General features: G+C 44.9%; 1 protein-coding gene, 1 long non-coding RNA gene and 1 other non-coding gene across 4 annotated transcripts in view; 2 read left to right on the plus strand and 1 right to left on the minus strand.

Annotated features, from left to right (window-relative positions):
• Positions 1-7400, plus strand: part of STX11 (syntaxin 11) — a 39593-nt gene extending 32193 nt beyond the window's left edge. The window contains exon 2 of one of the 2 annotated variants that reach the window (XR_011376695.1): positions 2697-2829. Coding sequence is in view for 1 of the 2 variants with exons in the window: in XM_030853269.3 (XP_030709129.1) it covers positions 5093-5956 (864 nt within the window). In the remaining variant the exon portion in view is untranslated. Of the gene's footprint in view, positions 1-2696; positions 2830-5087 lie in introns of those variants that run through there. The other variant, XM_030853269.3, reaches the window with a different exon arrangement.
• On the minus strand, positions 148-18835 carry LOC138842313 (uncharacterized). The gene is made up of 3 exons (XR_011376696.1): positions 18554-18835; positions 16459-18409; positions 148-1010 (listed from the first exon to the last, which is right to left on the minus strand). It is a non-coding gene; the product is annotated as an uncharacterized lncRNA (long non-coding RNA).
• Positions 18836-18887: 52 nt separating this feature from the next.
• Positions 18888-18970, plus strand: TRNAL-UAA (transfer RNA leucine (anticodon UAA)). Its single transcript has one exon. It is a non-coding gene; the product is annotated as a tRNA-Leu (tRNA).
• The last annotated feature ends 785 nt before the right edge of the window (positions 18971-19755 follow it).

Genomic DNA, 19755 nt, shown 5'->3' on the forward strand with positions numbered 1-19755 from the left:
GGGCATCTGTTCTTCGCTCAGACAGGACGGGGTTAAAGGAGCCGCTGATTCGGGGGCTCTGGCTCACTCAGGCCGGGGGGAGGGAGGGGTACGGAGGCGGGGCGCACCTGCAGCGGCAGAGGCCGGCGTGACGTTGCACCAGCCCGAGGTGCGCCGTGCGTTCTCCTGGGGAAGTTGTCCCTGGATCACGGGACCTTGGCAGTGGCGGGCTGCACAATCTTCCGGGAGGGGAGGTGTGGAGAGTGACCTGTGCTCGCACACAAGCTTCTTGGTGCCGGCAGCAGCGGCCTTAGCGTCTCATGCCCGTCTCTGGGGTCCGTGCTGATAGCCACGGCTCGCGCCCGTCCCTGGAGCTCGTTTAGGTGGTGCTCTGAATCCCCTCTCCTCGCTCACCCCAAAACAATGGTCTCTTGCCTCTTCAGCAGGTCCAGACTTTCTCCCGGACTCCCTCCCGGCCAGCCGTGGTGCACTAAACCCTGCAGGCTGTGTTCACGCCGCCAACCCCAGTCCTCTCCCTGCGCTCCGACCAAAGCCCGAGCCTCAGCTCGCGCCCCCGCCCGCCTCGGCGGGTGAGCAGACAAGCCTCTCGGGCTGGTGAGTGCCGGTTGGCCCTGATCCTCTGTGAGGGAATCTCTCCGCTTTGCCCTCCACAGCCCTGTTGCTGCGCTGTTCTCCGCGGCTCCGAAGCTTCCCTCCCTCCGCCACCCTCAGTCTCTGCCCGCGAAGGGTCTTCCTAGTGTGTGGACACCTTTCCTCCTTCACAGCTCCCTCCCCCTGGTGCAGGTCCCATCCCTATTCTTTTGTCTCTGTTTTTCCTTTTTTCTTTTCCCCTACCCAGGTACGTGGGGGATTTCTTACCTTTTGGGAGGTCTGAGGTCTTCTGCCAGCGTTCAGTAGGTGTTCTGTAGGAGTTGTTCCACGTGTAGGTGTATTTCTGATGTATTTGTGGGGAGGAAGGTGATCTCCACGTCTTACTCCTCTGCCATCTTGAAGGTCTCCCCCATTTTAACCTTTTGGGGAACATTTTTAGAAGCCTCTTGGTTGACTTTTTTCTGTTGTAGTTTTCCTAATGTTTCCTCCTTGGCAACCAGGAAACCTTCTAGATCAGTGGGACCAACTCATTTGGGGCTGGGCTGGGCCAGAAAAGGTGGGCCGGAAGGCAAGGTAAAGGCTACTTTCTTGTCTACACCTGCAGAGAGAATCTTGAGTTCCCCACACCCTTCCTGACTCTCTCCTTACCAGATTATGGACTTGAGCCTTCAAGTGAGCTTAGACCTTCACCTGATTTAGGACCCATGGCTTCATGTTGTTAGGTCTTGAGAAGGAGTGACTGCCTCTGACTGTATTCTTCCAAGGCCATTTTCTATATGATTGCAGTGCACTTTGCTCTTCATATTATGAATGAAATGATTCTCCCAAATAGCTTTTTCAGTGCTTTAGGAGAGTAATACAGAGCCTGGGACCTGTCTAGGAGTAGTGGGAGACCAACAAGCAGGCTCCTAATGTTCTGGTGTGTGATGCTGCCCCTTAACCACCCTTACCTTCCATGATAGTTCCTCCTAAGCCTTCCTTGCATCCATCACCGTTTCTTGCCTTGTTCATCAAAATTTATCCATTCTCTGTCCTATCCACTTGTTTCAGAGTAGAATATATTGGATACTAACATAAGCAGATAAATACAGCTCAACTTGATGCTAGTCAACTAATGTACTTTCCCCATGTCATATAAGGTGATAACCTGATTGCAATGCATGCACCTTAAAGAAGGACTTTAAAAAGTTAGTCCTTTACATATATACACTACCAAATGTAGAATAGATAGCTAGTGGGAAGCAGCCGCATAGCACAGGGAGGTCAGCTTGGTGCTTTGTGACCACCTAGAGGGGTGGGATAGGGAGGGTGGGAGGGAGACGCAAGAGGGAGGGGATATGGGGATATATGTACATGTATAGCTGATTCACTTTGTTATACAGCAGAAACTAACACAACATTGTAAAGCAATTACACTCCAATAATGATGTTAAAAAAATAATGCAACAAATATTTCACTTTCACATTTTTCAATAAAAAAAGAAGTTAGTCCTTTAGACAAATATAGTTTTCTGGGGCTTCATTTAATTAATAAATCTACATGGAAATTATAAAAATGTTGGAAAATACAGAAAAGCACAAGGAAGTAATTAAAACCATTTATAATTCCACAATTTGAAGAAAACTACATCTTGATGTGTATTATTCAAGTCTTTATTTCAGGATGTATGCACGGTAGCACTGCTCATTCTCTTCCCTTTACATAGTTTTTCTACCCAAAATGGTATTTACACTTTTCATCCCATTATAGCCTTCTAAACTCTGTGATTATGTGGCAGTCAATACCTCATTTTTGCGCCTTTAAATCATTTTTGAATTTCTGTGAAAACTGTGGTGATGAAAATATTTACAGCAGTGAGCTTCACATACCCCTGCATATATCCTTAGAATAAATGTACTTAAGACAAAACAAATACACATTTTAAAAGCTTTTATACATACTATTAAGCTGCCCTCAAAAAGGTTCTATCAATTTGCCCTCCTATAAGCATTTTTTTCAGCGTTCACAGAATTCTCTTTTAAATCATTATCTAAAAAAATTCCTGCCAGCTTAGGGGGCAAAAAGAAATCTCAGTGGTTTAATTTGCATTTCCTTGTTTTGATAGTGAAGTCCCTCATGCTCACCTTTATACACCTGCTGGAGATAGTTGACTGTAGTGGTTAAGTGGGGCTACTCTAGAGCCGGACTCTTCACTTACCGGGGACCTTGGGTACGTTCCTTAACCTCCTTAAACTCACTTACCAACTCTGATGATGACAACACCTACTTCATGAAGTCCGTATGAAGACTAAAGAGGGTAGCACATGAAAAGGGCTTAGAACATGTTTACTGGCATTACAGTAAGTACCTGATACATATTAACTATCCCTGTGTTCACTGGCATTTATAGTTCTTCTTATATGAATTGCCTTTTCATCGTCTTTGTTTGGGCAAGTGGTTTTTTTGTTTTGGGGAGGCAGGAGTTTTTAATATTGATACATTAAGTAAGTTAACCCATTATGTGCCATATATTGAAATCCCCCCCCAACTTGTGGTGTGTCTTCAAATTTTGTTCGAAATGAGGAAATATTTGGGTATCAGGCAGTTCAGGCCAGGGAAGGCATAGTTTTGGTCCAGCCTGGGTCTTTTTTCTGCCTCTCAGTTGTGCTTCTAGGAGTCACCTTCCCCATCACTGAGAAAGTCCAGTATTGATTTTTGTCACTAGAAAGCAGAAATGGCATTTTAAGCAGGATAACTTGTATTCAAAAACACCACTATGGTATAAAACCTTGCTTAATTTATGTAAGTAATGACCATGGCAGACAAGAACCTGTGGTTAGTATTTCACCATTTTCCATTTATCACTAAATCCAACTTGTCAGCATTCCATTAGTGGGGCGGTAAAATTAATTACTTCAACTTGAGAGAAGCTTCTAATTTGAGAGCAAGATCCCTGATAGATTGAGTAGCCATTAAATGCTGCTATTGACATTTTCCCTCTCTTTTCTGCAAATTATATAGTAGAAAGAAATCTTTCTAGCCACGAAATCTTATATAAAAGGGCAAAATGTTTATTATTTTGGCATCTATACATGCTATTAAAAATGAAAGTTTTTACTTCATTGGAAAAAATATGGACATAGAGAACACGGTTGTGCCTTGCTAAGCAGGGAACTGATCAGAACCACTCTTACAAAAACATGGAAATTCTGTTTGAGCTGCCAACTTGTTTCAAGAAGCCATTAAAAGTGGGCAAATATTGCTGCTCTGTGATGGATAAATGGGAGTTATATTACTGCTACAGGGCTTGTGTACGATTGAAATTTTCCATATAAAACTTTTTTTAAGTTTTGTTAATGATACACCACTAGGGACCTCGGGAAAAGCTGAACATCTTTCACTTCTGATTCTTCATCTGACTTGTGCTATGTGATTCCCACCTAGATAAATATCTTCTTTCTGCTCACCTCTCCTACTTGCTAAAATCACATAAAACACTTAACTATTTCTCGATCTCTTTTACTCTTAATACCTTCCAGTAGAATATATTTTGGGGGTTTTCCCCCAAATATTTTTAAGCACTGAGTATCAAACAGACATTCAAACTCTGAAGTATGTACAGGTGATATTAGGCAGAAGAGCAAGGAGATTTCAGCTTCCACCAAATTTTATACTTCCTTTTTAGATTTTTGTCTTTGTTCATTTTGTTGTTGTTTTACTTTAAGCATGTTTTATTCTTATAACATTTTTAAGATAAAAAATTAAACCATGATTTCTATCATTAAAAAAATATTCTTGGGCTTCCCTGGTGGCACAGTGGTTGAGAGTCCGCCTGCCGATGCAGGGAACACGGGTTCACACCCCGGTCCGGGAAGATCCTACATGCCGCGGGGCGGCTGGGCCCGTGAGCCATGGCCGTTGAGCCTGCGCATCCAGAGCGTGTGCTCCGCAACGGGAGAGGCCATAGCAGTGAGAGGCCCGCGTACCGCAAAAAAAAAAAAAAAAAAAAGTCTTATGATGTACAGGATGCTCACCACTGCTGAAATAGACACAGGATAGACAACACTTAGAGTTGGCCCCAAAGCCTTGACTGGCCTTAATTAACAATCATTATCCTTGCAAGTCTTTTCTTATTTTTCTTTTCTCTAGTGTGCTTTGATTTGTGATTATTGGAGAACTGTAAAGCAAGAAAAAGAGATGGATTCCCAATGCAATCTAAAATTTGAAATTGCTGATTGAGTTCCGGGCACCTCCGCTATTGCACTGAGATACTACAAGCTATAAAATACAAGTGTGTTCGTGACTCTCAGTCATATTAGTCCTTTACTCATAAGCAAAATGTTATGAAACATTTAGCTCCTTTAGTGCATTTCTTACCTACACCCAGGAGTAAAGAATTGGGAGTGCTGAGCAGTGAGCAGAAGGTTTCTTTATTTCAATCTTTAATTCCCTCAATGCAAATATCTGACTCTCAATTAAGTTCTGAGGAATTTAACCTCAGTATCTCTATTTACAGGCATAATGAAGGACCGGCTAGTAGAACTTGTGGAGTTAACCAAGCGGTATGAACAGCAGTTCCCAGACAAGGACAATGAATTTGACTCGCCCCCCGAGGATATCGTGTTCGAGACGGACCACATCCTGGAATCCTTGTACCGAGACATCCAGGACCTTCAGGATGAAAACCAGCAGCTAACTTACGACGTGAAGCGGCTGGGAAAGCAGAACACCCGCTTCCTCACGTCCATGAGGCGCCTCAGCAGCATCAAGCGGGACACCAACTCGATTGCCAAGGACATCAAGGCCCGGGGCGAGAGCATCCACCGCAAGCTGAGCGCCATGAAGGCGCTGAGCGAGGTCGCAGAGGCCCAGCACGGCGCGCACTCGGCCGTGGCGCGCATCGCGCGCGCACAGTACAGCGCTCTCACCCTCCCGTTCCAGGCCGCCATGCTCGAGTACAACCAGGCCGAGATGAAGCAGCGCGAAAACTGCAAGATCCGCATCCAGCGCCAGCTGGAGATCATGGGCAAGGACGTGTCGGGCGACCAGATCGAGGACATGTTCGAACAAGGCAAGTGGGACGTGTTCTCAGAGAACCTGCTGGCTGACGTGAAGGGCGCGCGGGCGGCCCTCAACGAGATCGAGAGCCGCCACCGCGAGATGCTGCGGCTGGAGAGCCGCATCCGCGACCTGCACGACCTCTTCCTGCAGATGGCCATGCTGGTGGAGCAGCAGGCTGACACCCTGGACGTCATCGAGTTCAACGTGCAGAAGACCCTCGACTACACCGGCCAGGCCAAGGTGCAGGTGAGCAAGGCCGTGCAGTACAAGAAGAAGAACCCCTGCCGGACCGTCTGCTGCTTCTGCTGCCCCTGCCTCAACTAGCAGAAGGCCCAGGCCGCCACACCCCATCCCCGGCAGGAATGGGAGGGGAAGCACACTGGGAAAGATTTTGAGGCTGTCTGCACTGGGGTGAGTTGCCCTAATCCCTAGGGACCTCAGTCTTTAGAGAAGGAAAAAACTCGGTCCCAGAATTCCAGTCCAGCTCGTACTTGGAAAGAGAGTTGATCCCACCTGCTGTTTCATCTGTAAGGACAGATGCCTACTGAAGTTTTGTGAGGTCATTGTATGGCACATAGCACCCTTGCCTCTTAAAGGAAGCCAAATAAGGAACTGACGTGGCAACGTACTCTACGGTAGATGTCCAAGGCATGTTTGTACATGGACCTCTAGGAGGAAGTCAGTCCTGCATCGGCTCACAGTATGAACTCCTTATCAAGGCTTCATTTACCCTATCCTGAAAGTACCTCTGTTGTGTTCATTTTTGAGTGAACCGATCTTGGGAAAAACTGCACATCTGCCATTTCTGATTCTTCATCTGGTTTACGCTATGTGATTCCCGCCTGGATGTATATCTTCTTTCTGCTCACCTCCTCTACTTATTAAAACTACATTTAACACTTACTATTATTTCCTTACCTCTTACTTTTAATATCTTCCATCAGAATGTAATTTGGGATTTTTTTTTTCCAAAGATTTTTAAGCACTGAGTATTGAACAGGCACTCAAATTGAAGTATGTTTGTCACATTATATATATTTTTCATAAATAAAAATAATTTAAAAGTTATCTTTGTACTTGATTATTACCAATGCACATATATGTAAATGTAAACTACCAATATTTACTAATGCATGTACATAATGACCAGTTGGTTTAACTTTACTTTTGTAAATATGGTGTATAAACATCCATGAGACATTTTTACTGGTTGTTGGTGTTGGTTTGCTTGTTATGAGTTTATCTCACTCTGATCTGCATCTCCATAGTCCAGTTTGGGTCAAAACTTTATTTTGAACAACTCTGTGTTGGTTACAATGGTAAAGAACAGGTGTCAAATGCTGAAAATGCATACGGAACTAGAAATATTAAAAAACGGTCTTAGAAATAATTACTTTTGTTTTACTGTGGCCCATTCTTTTCATGCATGGCAATGTAGTAATTTAAAATAAAATAATTCTGGTCACGTTAGTTTAATATACATTACATTATAAACATCCCGTTTATGCATTTGTGTGTTGACCATTTAAATCTTAGTCTGCGTTTTCAATTACTCTTTTAAAAATTTTTCTACCTACTTGAGGCTTCAACAACTGGATGGAACTCTGAATGGCGGGGAGTGAAAAATAATTCACATGGGGTATGTTGCTTTCTCTCCTGAGTTATTTATAATAGTTTAGCAAAATCATCATGTTTTGGAGATCTGGTTTCATTTGCAAGCTTTGTAATGCCCTTACCCGCACTTACCATGTTTCCTGTCTTTCTTTTGAGTCAACTATTAACTCTTTCTACTTATTTAATAAAAGAGAGAGTTTATTCAGTGGTCATTATTCTCGCGTCCTTCAGACAGTGAACTTTTAAAAGGAGTAAAAAGAAGAGTATGTGAACTCTTTGGAACTCACTGACTAATCTGCTTATGACCATGACATCTAGCCCTGCTCCTAATTTTAATTTCATGGTTAAATATGAGAATCGTGGAAACCAAGTCCCACTGGGCTCTTCTCAGATTTCTCCCAATTCTTTCTCAGCTAACTCCAGGGATAGGTTTCACCTATGACCTAATTAACTTTCGCTAAAAAAAAAAGTCTTCACACAGCTCCATTGCTATGTCTTTCATGGTAGGGAAGAGATATTGGAAATACAGGCCACCAGCTAGTTTCCGTAAGAGAGAATAGTTCATGAATTCAACCCATAAAGCAGTTTCTTCGTTTGGAATCATTCATAAAAGTCAAGGAGTTTGCTGGCTCTATGTATTTTTTTAATTCCCCACATTTCACATTGGAGAATTAGGTAAAAACTTCACTTTAGTATACTAAGAGATTAGTGTACTGTTGCTTATTGAAAAGGCAAGAATTTTTCTTCCTGGTTTTTAGTAATTGTCTGGGTGTGGCACAGTGGTTAAGAACACAGATTCAGGACCCTACTCTCTGGGTTCAAAACATGACTTTGCCATATACCAACTATATAATTTGGGCACGTTACTTAACCTCCCTGTGCCTCAGTTTCCTCATCTGTAAAATGGATATAATAGGACCTACCTCATAGAGTTGTTGGAAGAAGTAAATGACTAAATATGTAAAAGCACTTAGGACAGTGCCTGGCACATGCTAAGTGCTATGTTCATTATTGCATAACTTTCTTGTAGACTGAGAGAGCTGCTAGTAATTAAATTAATAGTTATTAACTTCTGAGGAAAAGTAAATATTCTTCTGTTAATAGTCTTTAATAAAATAGAATTAAAAAACCCAAGACCCTATCTTCTTTGAATATTAGGGTTTTAAAATTTTTTTACAATGAAAGAATTGTTTTCACAGTGGCATTTCATTCCTTATATCCAAGCATGTTATGAAGATGAAATTGGATGTTCCACTCAAAAAATAGTTAATCAGGAAGCAGCTGTTCTGCTCAATTTGGCAAGTGTTTTCCCCTAATTCTTTCTAAGCTATGAGTCAAAAAGTCCCAGAAGAAGTTCAGCTGTGGAGGCCAGGTCACAATAGACTAAAGGAAAGGGATCAGTTGGCTTTTCCCATATCCTGCCCTGTTTCCCAGAAGCCCTTCCTAGCTCTGACTGTGGTGCCAAGAAGCGGGTGAAATGCTGGCTTTTTCCTTAGGAAAGGGTGCTCCAGTGCCACCAAGAGGCGTTGTAGAGTTGGGTTCACCTGATCCTGTGACGCTCATTTGGCAAACTCTGCAAGTTGACTCTGGGTAAGAAGACTGTGGCAAATGTGCAAATTTCATACACTTATGTACAAAATGAAAGAACCAATCACAGAGAACAATAGATCCTTCAGGGGCTGAAGGTGGAAATCTTTTAAAGCTATTTTAACATATGCAGTGACTCCTAACTAGCCAAATGCCAACCCCTGCAGTCACAGCCGCAGACTACAGGTGGTGACAACTCCAGAAATATCCAAAATAGGAAAGATGCTCACCTAGGATGCATTGTTATCCAGGATAATAAGAGTTAGAATTTATAAAAAGTTGATCGGGGACTTCCATGGGCGCAGTGGTTAAGAATCCGCCTGCCAATGCAGGGGACCCGGGTTCGAGCCCTGGGCCAGGAAGATCCCACAGGCCGCGCGGAGCAACTACGCCCATGTGCCACAACTACTGAGCCTGCTCTCTAGAGCCCACGAGCCACAACTACTGAGCCCACGTGCCACAGCTACTGAAGCCCATGCGCCTAGAGCCCGTGCTCCGCAACAAGAGAAGCCACCGCGATGAGAAGCCCGCGCACCACAATGAAGAGTGGCCCCTGCTCACTGCAACTAGGGAAAGCCCGCGCAAGCAACAGACCCAACTCAGCCATAAATAAATAAATAAAAAGCCGATCAATAATATGAAAATGTTTGAACTGTGACATCACAAGAGTAAGTTTGTGGCCTTTCAAGATAACAACTTGTAAAGAGAACAGGGTCCTTCTTGTACCAATGCTTTATAATTAAATGTCATATGCAAATATTTGTCAGGCTCTACAAGTATAAACTTCCTATCTTGACAGGAAACTACTGAATATTATGCATAGCTTAAAAATAATAAAATAGGGTAATGGTAGTCTTGGATTCTCTGTATAAATCCTGCCATTCTGTTTTCTACCATCAGACTCCTCTTCAAAATATGCAAGGTTTCTCGAACTGCAGCATGCAAGTCACTCATTTGTAATAGTTTGAAACATCCATTTGTAATCAGAGTAACAGTTGACTTGCTTTTGATAGCAGAATTGAAAATCACTGGAATTAATAAAATAGGACTATTAGAAATGGAAAATGAACTGGATCTAGAGTGTAATAACTTCACCCTCATATAAATATTGAGCATCTTTATTATCTACATGTGTTATAAAGAATGGACAAGATGTCCTCATACACTAGCAGCTTTGTTGTAAAGATTATATATATATATATATATATATATATATATATATATATATATATATATATATATATATATATATATATATACTGGTGAGAAAGAAGACTTTCCAAACGGATGATCTGAGTGGGACTGCATAGGATGCTTTAATACTAGTGATATCCTAAAAAATGAGAAGTGAGAGACAAGTCCCCAAAACTGTCATTTTTTAATTCTTGATATTTATTTTTTAAGTATTTTATACCCCAATTTAATTGCAACATCCCTAGCCACTTCTTGGACCTTTTCTGTTTTTCCTAATCTATAGATATATAGATACATTTTCATGGTCCTATAGCAAACTCTTTAGACATAACCCTCTCTCAGTTTCCCAGCATCCCATAACATTCTACAGTGGGTAAAAAGAACAAAGCATGCAAATTACACATATACATACATATATATAAACACATGTATATATATTAATAATATATATCCTTATCTCTCTATTTTCAGATAGGCCCAGCTATTTGCATGTGCTCAGTCTCGCTATCCCAAACAGAGATGCACCTAAAGCCATTTAACAGGAACATGCATGGACTGAATGTGTTTCTATGTCAGGATCTTTATACTTCCCCATCGATGTGGTCTCCACTTATATGCCCCTTTTACCTGTAGGGTACCCACACTTGGAGATTTGTTCTAAGCCACCATAAATCTATTATGGAACAAGGTAGGAAAAGAATGAAAGAGGGAACGAATACACATCCACACGTACCAAAGCTCACTGGCTGACACTGAGCAGTGCCTCAGTTTTCTAAGTTTTCTTGGAGATAGATACCTCATATCTGTTCTACATTCATGCCCCCTCTGTTTCTTTGTTTGTTTACTGTGTGGGCACCAATCTGGATCTGACCACACTTTGCTCAATAGTCTTCCCACAGCAAACATGTTCAACCAACATAACAATACCTGTTGGCATAACACTTTTCTTTTTTTTTGGCCTCGCCACCAGCTGGTGGGATCTCAGTTCCCCGACCAGGGATCGAACCCGGCCCTGGCAGTGAAAGCCTGGAATCCTAACCACTAGCCCACCAGGGAACTCCCCTACAAGATGCTTTGATTTCATATTTTTAGGACAATTCTGTGAAGTAATATTACCATCTTATTTTTTCTAAGAAGTGGAAGCTAAGAATGCAGTGCTGTGCTGGGTGCTGGGCCCAGAGTAGGGGGCAGCGTCCTGGGAGCAGGGTAACGTCTTGGTGAGAGGAAGAGAACTGGGATTGGAGAAAAAGCTACTTGGGGAGAAGCAGATCATCCAAGGGAATGGTCAGTCTGAAAAGGTTGCACAGAGAGAGAATGAAGATCTGAGTCATAGGGACTGAAGTGGGCAGAACTGGAGGCAAATCGAGACCAGGATTGGCTGCCCCGAGGTAGGGCCAGGAAGACTCTGTACCTTATTAAAGGTACAGACCAAGGTGGGATGCAAAGAAAGTTGTAAAACTTTTTAAGAAGGGATTTTTTTTCCTTTTTATTCTTCCATTCAAATAAAACAGATTATTTTAAAAATTGTGGACAAAATGTGTTGGCTTGGGTTTCAGCTGTACGTATTCCTCTCTCACGCGGCATCTAGTGGGGTAATTTATGCAAAATACTTAGCTCCCTGCTTCTAGTCATAAAAGGCTGTGTTCCAGGGTGCTGGCTTTGAGCAACGGTCCTAAACTGTCCTCAATCACTGAGGTCTTTTTTTATGAGGCTCCCCTGAGATGCCTCAGTCCATTTTCCAGAGTAGGTCGGGGCATTCCCTCATCTCACACACACACACACACACACACACACACACACACACACACACACACAGACTCCTTAGGGATCCATAATACTCACTCAATACAAAAATGTTCAACTGGGCTTCCCTGGTGGCGCAGTGGTTGAGAGTCCGCCTGCCGATGCAGGGGACACGGGTTCGTGCCCCGGTCCGGGAGGATCCCACGTGTCGCGGAGCGGCTGGGCCCGTGAGCCATGGCCGCTGAGCCTGCGCGTCCGGAGCCTGTGCCCCACAACGGGAGAGGCCACAACAGTGAGAGGCCCGCGTATGGCAAAAAAAAAAAAAAAAAAAGTGTTCAACTGCAGGTATCCTGTGCAGAGAAATAACTGGCAAGGCCATTCCTTCTGCTGCAGGAGTTGAAGATCAAGGAGAGATTGGAGGACCCCAAACTGCCCTTTCTTTGAGCTCTGAGCTCGGCTGGGCTGCAAGGCCTCACTCTCTCCCTGTTGAAGCCATCCTGGCAGACCTACTGTTATGTGCCTCCCAGCTGCCAGCAGCTGGTGCACCAAGTCTTTCAAAAGACGGTTTTGGACCAAATCAAGAAGAGAATCTCCAGGGGGTAGAGAGGACATACAAGGAATGTCACCCTTAGATAAAAAGAAATTATTTAGCCTGCATGTGACGAAACAGGAATTTCTTTTGCGGCTAGGAACGTTTAACTAGTTTATTCTTTTGCCCTGCCCTGTGGTTTTCCCTGGTCTAAAGCACCCTTAAAAGGGCATAGATGAGGCAACAGCCTCTCTTCACGATCTTCATCGCACTTGGTAACCTGGTTCATGGAAGAAACCTGTCAAACAAGAAATGTTACTGAGTGGCAAGATGTTAAAACATGCACAGACCCAGGAGAAGGTAAATCTGTCTGGGAAATGAAAGAAAGTGCCTGTTCTTCCAATGCTGGGACTCATCAGTAGGGGAGCGGCTGGGCCGCTGAGCCTGCACATCCGGAGCCTGTGCTCCGCAATGGGAGAGGCCACAACAGTGAGAGGCCCGCATAACGCAAAAAAACAAACAAACAAACAAAAAAACCCAAAGTAAAATAAATATCCCTGAAAAAGAATTAAGTATAATAACACACGGAAGAGAGAAAATTAAGAAAAACTAAACGGTTAAAATTTAAATATAAGGGTTAAAATAGAAATGTCATGAAAAGTGAACTATTACAAGATAAAATAACCAGATTTAATTATAAAATAGAAATTAAAAGCGACAATATGTAAAATAAAATCAAAACACACAGATTAAGAAAAAATCTAAACTTGACAAGGAATAAATATAACTTCAGTTGGATGTTATGTAATAATACTTTTAAAGGCAATGCAAATAAAGACAAAGTAAGGACAATAAGATAGAGGCAGAACACTTAAAGAATAAAGAACTATAGGGGTAAGACAGGAATAAAGACACAGACCTACTAGAGAATGGACTTGAGGATATGGGGAGGAGGAAGGGTAAGCTGTGACAAAGCGAGAGACATGGACACATATACACTACCAAACGTAAGGTAGATCGCTAGTGGGAAGCAGCCGCATAGCACAGGGAGATCAGCTCGGTGCTTTGTGACGGCCTGGAGGGGTGGGATAGGGAGGGTGGGAGGGAGACGCAAGAGGGAGGAGATATGGGGATATATGTATATGTATAGCTGATTCACTCTGTTATAAAGCAGAAACTAGCACACCATTGTAAAGCAATTATAAAAAAATTAAGAATAAAGAACTAAAACAGAAATGGGGAAAATTAGGTAAAATGAGGTAACATGTAAAGTGCTTCTCACGGTAAAGTGATGCTAACACACTGCTCTATAAAACAAAATTTGTCTTTAGTGAAATTGGAAAACAAAAGATGAGGGGGAAGGGAGGAGAGAGTAAAGAGCCCTTTTGAAAGCAGGCTAGGAGTCCTTTGCAAAATTCCCACTGGACTTCTCTGTAGTTGAGCCCTGAATTGCTGGGAGATGGAAGGCACCAGGCAATACAAACCTCCGTCGCCCGACCCTTGTCCCATGTCCCAGCAACCCTGCTTCCCTTTGTGGTATCTCCGGCCCAGAGCTGTCTGAAAGAGCCTCACCACAATTTCAGCAGAGTCAGGGTTGGTTGACCTCACACTCGCTCAGCCATCAACTGTTCTTTGGAACCCAGAAGAATTGCACACTCAGGCATCTGAAAGTGCCTGGAAAGTATTTCGTAATCCCCAATGTAAGCAACAGGATGCTTCTCGTTTTCACCTTCAGATGAGAAAATATGTCCTAGTGTTGATGCTGCTTAGTGATAATGTTACTGACCTTGGACTCTTTAATCAATAGAAATTGATCAGAGGCCAGACAAGAAATTCAGGCAAGGCTTTACTGGGACTCATGCTGCAGCAGGAGGGAGAGAAAACAAGTAACAGTTTCCCTTGCTCACTCGCTGAGGGGGCGTGGTAAGCTGGTTCCTTATATGGCAGGATAGGGGTGGGCCCCGCGGTTAGGTGGAGGGGTGACTTAGGTGGTCTGCCCACCCCCTTGGCGGTGCTGCGTGCAGGGATCATGCGCAATACCCTGCTTTTGCTCCTGACACCTCAGAAGTGGCAGCTGGGTTTTTGGTCTTTTCGTATCTTCTTGTCCATAATTTGCCCCAGCTGCGCATGTACGCAGTTATTTTAAGTCCCTTATAGTTTCTTTGTATCCTGTTCCTCAAGGAGATGTTTGTCCAGGTGCAACCACTGCAGCAAAGGGTCCCAGGTCCCAGGTGCCAGCCTGTCTCAATGATACTCTGAAAATCTATGATACGGCCATATTTCTTCACTGTTGAGATAAGGAGGGGGTTTAAAAGTAACCTGGAAGTTGAAGGGTTTAACTGATGTTGAAATAAAAGGGTGTTAGGATGAAATTAGCAAGTGAGAGATTTCTAGTAAAGTGAAAGTGAAGAGTCTATCAAAGACGAGACACACCTGAAGAGAAGGCAGCTTCAGGGTTCCACGCAATCATTTGTATATTTATTTAAATACAGAAAGACAGCAAGTGCACCCTCAGGAGATAAGCTCACTTAGGGGAAAAAAAGGTAAATGATAAGAAATCAAGCCAGTAATGGGGACTCAGTCAAGGAAGCAACCTTTGTGGAATACTGTAGAACCCTTCACCCACTCTACACATACCGTCTGAGCCCTTAGGAAACGTTTCCTCAGAAACCTACCGTGAAAACAGGGCCATTAAAACCCGAGCATGTCTCACCATCACCCAGTTCTGAGACACACATTCAGGAAGTTGGGGTAGGGCCTGAGAATTTGCATTTCCAACAAGTTCCCAGGTGATCCGGATGCTTTGAGAACCACTGGTATATATTTCAAGATGTGTTAATTATCCCATACCTCAGGCAGATGGGAGGTAGATAGTCTCTGGCTAGCTCTGGCTCATAATGGTCTGTAAGGGCAGTTTCCTTCAAGCCCATCCTTCTGGCATCTTTGGGTGTTAGCTCCTTATCCATTGGCTTGTCCCCCTGTAGTCACAGGATGCTAACACAGCTCCAGGAACTTCATTTCACACCAGCTCATTGAAGGCAGGAAGACAAAGGGAAGGAATAGCACAAGCTTGCACTTCCCAAGACTTTTTTTTTTTTTTTTTTTTTTGGTGCGCAGGCCCCTCACTGTTGTGGCCCCTCCGGCTGTGGAGCACAGGCTCCGGATGCGCAGGCTCAGCGGCCATGGCTCACGGGCCCAGCCGCTCCGCGGCACGTGGGATCGGGGCACGAACCCGCGTCCCCTGCATCGTCAGGCGGACTCTCAACCACTGCGCCACCAGGGAAGCCCCTTCCTAAGTTTTGTACACTCCTATTTGCAGGTAAGTGTAACTTAATACTCATTTCACTTTACAATTCTATGTGTGGTGGGAAGGTAGGGTTTATGCTGGGCCTTGGAGGAGAGTTGGGCAGAAAGAACCAGGAGGAGAGAGACAGAAAATGGCTTAGCATCTCTAAGGGACAAGGGGTCCCAATTCAGTATAACTGGAATGACAGGGGTTTTGGAAAGGGGTTATGCATTCTACCTCATTCACTTCTATATTGTTTGAACTTCATACAACTTTCACAGTTTGAATGTCTTTTAGTAAAGATATTTTCATTGTGAAAAGATAAAGAGAGAGAAAAGTAGAAGCCACACAGCAGAGGATTCTGGGAAAAAGTGAAAGTAAATGAGTGGACTTGGAAAGTTTGGGCAACTCCATTCAAGAGTTTGGAAACAAATCGAAGAAGGAAAGTTCAATGTTAGCAAAAGGGTCAGCAGGGTCTTTGTTTTGGGCTATCATTAATTGATTAAAGTGCAACAAATATCTCGTGTGTGTGTGTGTGTGTGTGTATGTAAGTTTTCATTTCTCTGGGATAAATGCTCATGAGTGCAATTGCTGGGTCCTATGGTAGTTGTATGTTTGTTTCTTTTAAGAAATGCCAAATTTTGTGCAGAGTGGTCATACCATTTTATACTCCTACCAATCATGTAAAAGTGATCTAGTTTGTCCCCCATTATCTTAGGCAATTGGTGTTGCCATCAGCAGGGTCTTTTAAGATACATGTATGGAAACAAAATATATGCCTGTGAATACATTGTCAAAGCTAGAGTTACCACCTCTGGCTAGTTTGTCTATTAGTTATCTATAGCTGCATAAAAATAACACACAAATATTTACCTTATGTAGTTTCTGAGGGTCAGGAAATCAAGGTTTCGCTAGGTGGTTCTGATTCAGGGTCTCTCAAGAGGTTGTAGTCAAGATATTGGCCAGGGCCATAGTCATCCGAAGGCTTGACTGGGCTGAGGCCTCAGTTCCTTGCTGGCTGCTCTTCCCCACATGGGCCTCTCAAAAGGTTGCTCCGGACATGGCAGCTGGTTTCCTCCAGAGGGAATCATCCAACAGAGAGAAACCAAGTTGATAGCAGCAGTGTCTTTTGATGACCTACTCTCCGAGGTTGCATACTGTCTCTTCTGTTTTATTCTACTCTTTAGAAACAAGATCCAGCCCACACTGAAGGAGAAGGGAATTAGGCTCTATGTCTTGAAGGGAGGAGTATCAAAGCAGTTCTAGAATTTTTTTTTTTTTTTTTTTGTGGTACGCGGGCCTCTCACTTGTTGTGGCCTCTCCCGTTGCGGAGCACAGGCTCCGGACGCACAGGCTCAGCGGCCATGGCTCACGGGCCTAGCCGCTCCGTGGCATGTGGGATCTTCCCGGACCGGGGCACAAACCCGTGTCCCCTGCATCGGCAGGCAGACTCTCAACCACTGTGCCACCAGGGAAGCCCTAGACCTATTTTTTAAACCACTATAGAATGCATAAAGAATATCATGGCTTAAATAAACACACACACAGTGAAAAATAGTTTAAGTAGAGAGAAACATTTCCCCATAAGAAGATGTCAAATGCGATTTCCTGAAATTCCAATGTTATAAAATCTATCTTAATATTGTCATTTGCTCTCTAATATTGTCAGTTATTACAAGTGTCATTGCACCCTGCCCTTCACATTTTGTTCTAACATTCAAGTGGATATTTGTCATGCCTTGCAGTTGCCAGCGTCTTTTGAACACTCTTCTGACGTTTGGGGAATTTCCTCCATTTTGAGGCCTGCTTCCTAAGGCACAAGCCAGAACTTAGCCTCCGAGATGGAGATGGTGAGTTAGTGGGTGGTGATCCTGTGTCATCATCACACCAATGTCTCTAGAGCCTGGCAAGAGTCCAAGTTCCCCTTCTTCTCTCAGCAGGGCAGGGCCAGGCCGGAGGAAATGCTCGATCACTGTTCTTGACCGCACGCTCCTGGAGGGCCAGGCCTCATGTTCAGCAGGAGGGATAGTGTTGAGGCCGGGATGTAGATGCAGGCCACTGTTCCCTCACTATGTTAAGTGGCAAAGCGGGTAGGGGACAATTCCATCCACTACTGTCCGGGGGAGCTCCCTCAGGGGCGGTCATGTTCTTGGCTGGAACTCAGAGAACCAGGGCAGCAGGCTGGGCGAAGGCCTCCACAGGTCAGGGCAGTGCTCCCAGGGATCACAGGCGTCCAGGAGGTGGCAGGGCAATGGGTTTCTCACAGTGTGACCCAGTGGGTGAGGAGCCAGTTGGTGACGTGAATGCGTACAGTCTCCTGGATGACGTAAATTCTCCGTCAAAGCTGCCTGCACTGTCTCAACAAGGGCGTGGCTGCCGGACGGTGCCTCAGTCCCCAGGCTCCCTGACGCTCCAGAACACAGAAGCCTTGGCTCTGTGGTGGCTTCCGGGTCCTGTGTGGTGGAGACTGGAGCGAAAGCCCTGGAAAAGGAAGTCAACTGAGAGGACGAACTGAAATCTCTTGTGCACAGGCAGGAAGGAGGGCGCTGCAGAACAGTTAAGATACGAGAACATAAACATCAAGGTGCAAGGGAGGGTCTGGGAACAGAGAGGAGGTCCCCGGCCCTGCGTCTGAAGCGTGCCCGAAGCCAGTCGGGAGGGCGAATTGTGCCGCGCTCCCTGCACGTGGCGCCGCAGTATAGACACGGGTCGCTACAACACTCCCTGCCCGTGTGACTTGTTGAGAAGAAAAGCGGCCCATAGGGACGGGCGTCCAAGGACTCTGCTGCTGCCCATGCAACTCATTCCTTGAAGTTTATTCTACCTGGAATGAAACAAACCAAAAAACAAACTAAACGCCACTCTCTGGGCTCCGTCCCAGCACCGCCACCACTCCCGGGCGCCTCCTAAAACGTGCTGCTAGGAATCCAGAGGTTTACGAGCGTGTTTGTTTCCCGCGCCCGCGCACCTCAAAACCGAAAGTAGAGCGGCTGGGCCCGAGTTCCGCCTAAGCGACCGGAGGGTCGTCGTCGTCGTCGTCGTCGTCGCCGCCGCCGCCGCCGCCGCCGCCGCCGAAAGCGCGCTGAGCTCGGCTGCAGTTGCCCTGGCGGCCGCGGCGGGCCAGGGGCAACAGTGAGCTGCGGCGGCGTCAAAAGGAGGCTCCGGCTGGCAGGCAGCTCCATTTCGGGCTGGGAAAACTAAGGGAGCGGCGGCGAAGGGCCCCCGGCCTTCTTAAGGGCGGGCGCGAGGAGGACGGTGCAGTACGACTTGTAGGGAGAGCGAAGAGAGGATCGTGCGCCTGCACCAGGATGGCCGAGTGGTTAAGGCGTTGGACTTAAGATCCAATGGACATATGTCCGCGTGGGTTCGAACCCCACTCCTGGTAGATAGTTTTCCTCTTCTCTCATTAAAAAATTAATTTATTTTTAAAATGTAAATTTCACCGAGCAAACCATGTCTTGTACTCAGGAATTCTGTCTCCTGGCTGAGAGAGGCGGAAGCCCGACAAGACGCGGCCCCGCGTTCCACAGACCAGAGGCGACTCAGCGTGCGGGGGCGCGGGCGCTGTTCCCCGGGCCAGGACGGGCGGTGGGGTGGGCGTCGCTGCCGGTCAACGGCTTCGCGGGGCTCAGGTGGGGTTGGGACTCCGGCGGCAGCCCGCGCCGCGGGGATCAGTTCTCTCGCTTGCAGGGAGGCAGCCAGCTGGGCAGGAAGGGCGCTTGTGATACAGCATCATAGTTAGAAAAGTGCCTGTGCAGAAAAGTCAAAAATTCATCTCTACCTTTTCCTAGTTTTTCGCCAAAATTAATTGTATGCACACAATTCTTCCGTTAAATCCATGAAGGCGAAGACAGTATGCATCATAGCTACAAAATGGACTCTAATTGGTAATCGGCTAAGAATTTTAAAATACGAATGGCGCGGTCTGCTTTTTGTTTTTTAAATACTTTTAAAAAGTGAAAGTAATCTAAAATCTAGGGGGGGGGGGACGTTGCAAGTACAGTGGAAAAAAATTTTTTTTCAAATCATTTGAGAGTAAGGTACCAAATAGATACTCCAGTACAACCGTTAAAATCAGGGAATTAAGGTTGATAATTTACTACCATCTAATCCCCAGGCCCCATTTAATCACCAGCGGTCCTTTAAAGTAAAAGTCTCCTGTTCAGAATA

Source organism: Globicephala melas, chromosome 14, assembly GCF_963455315.2.
Source record: "Globicephala melas chromosome 14, mGloMel1.2, whole genome shotgun sequence".
Lineage (NCBI taxonomy): Eukaryota > Metazoa > Chordata > Mammalia > Artiodactyla > Delphinidae > Globicephala > Globicephala melas.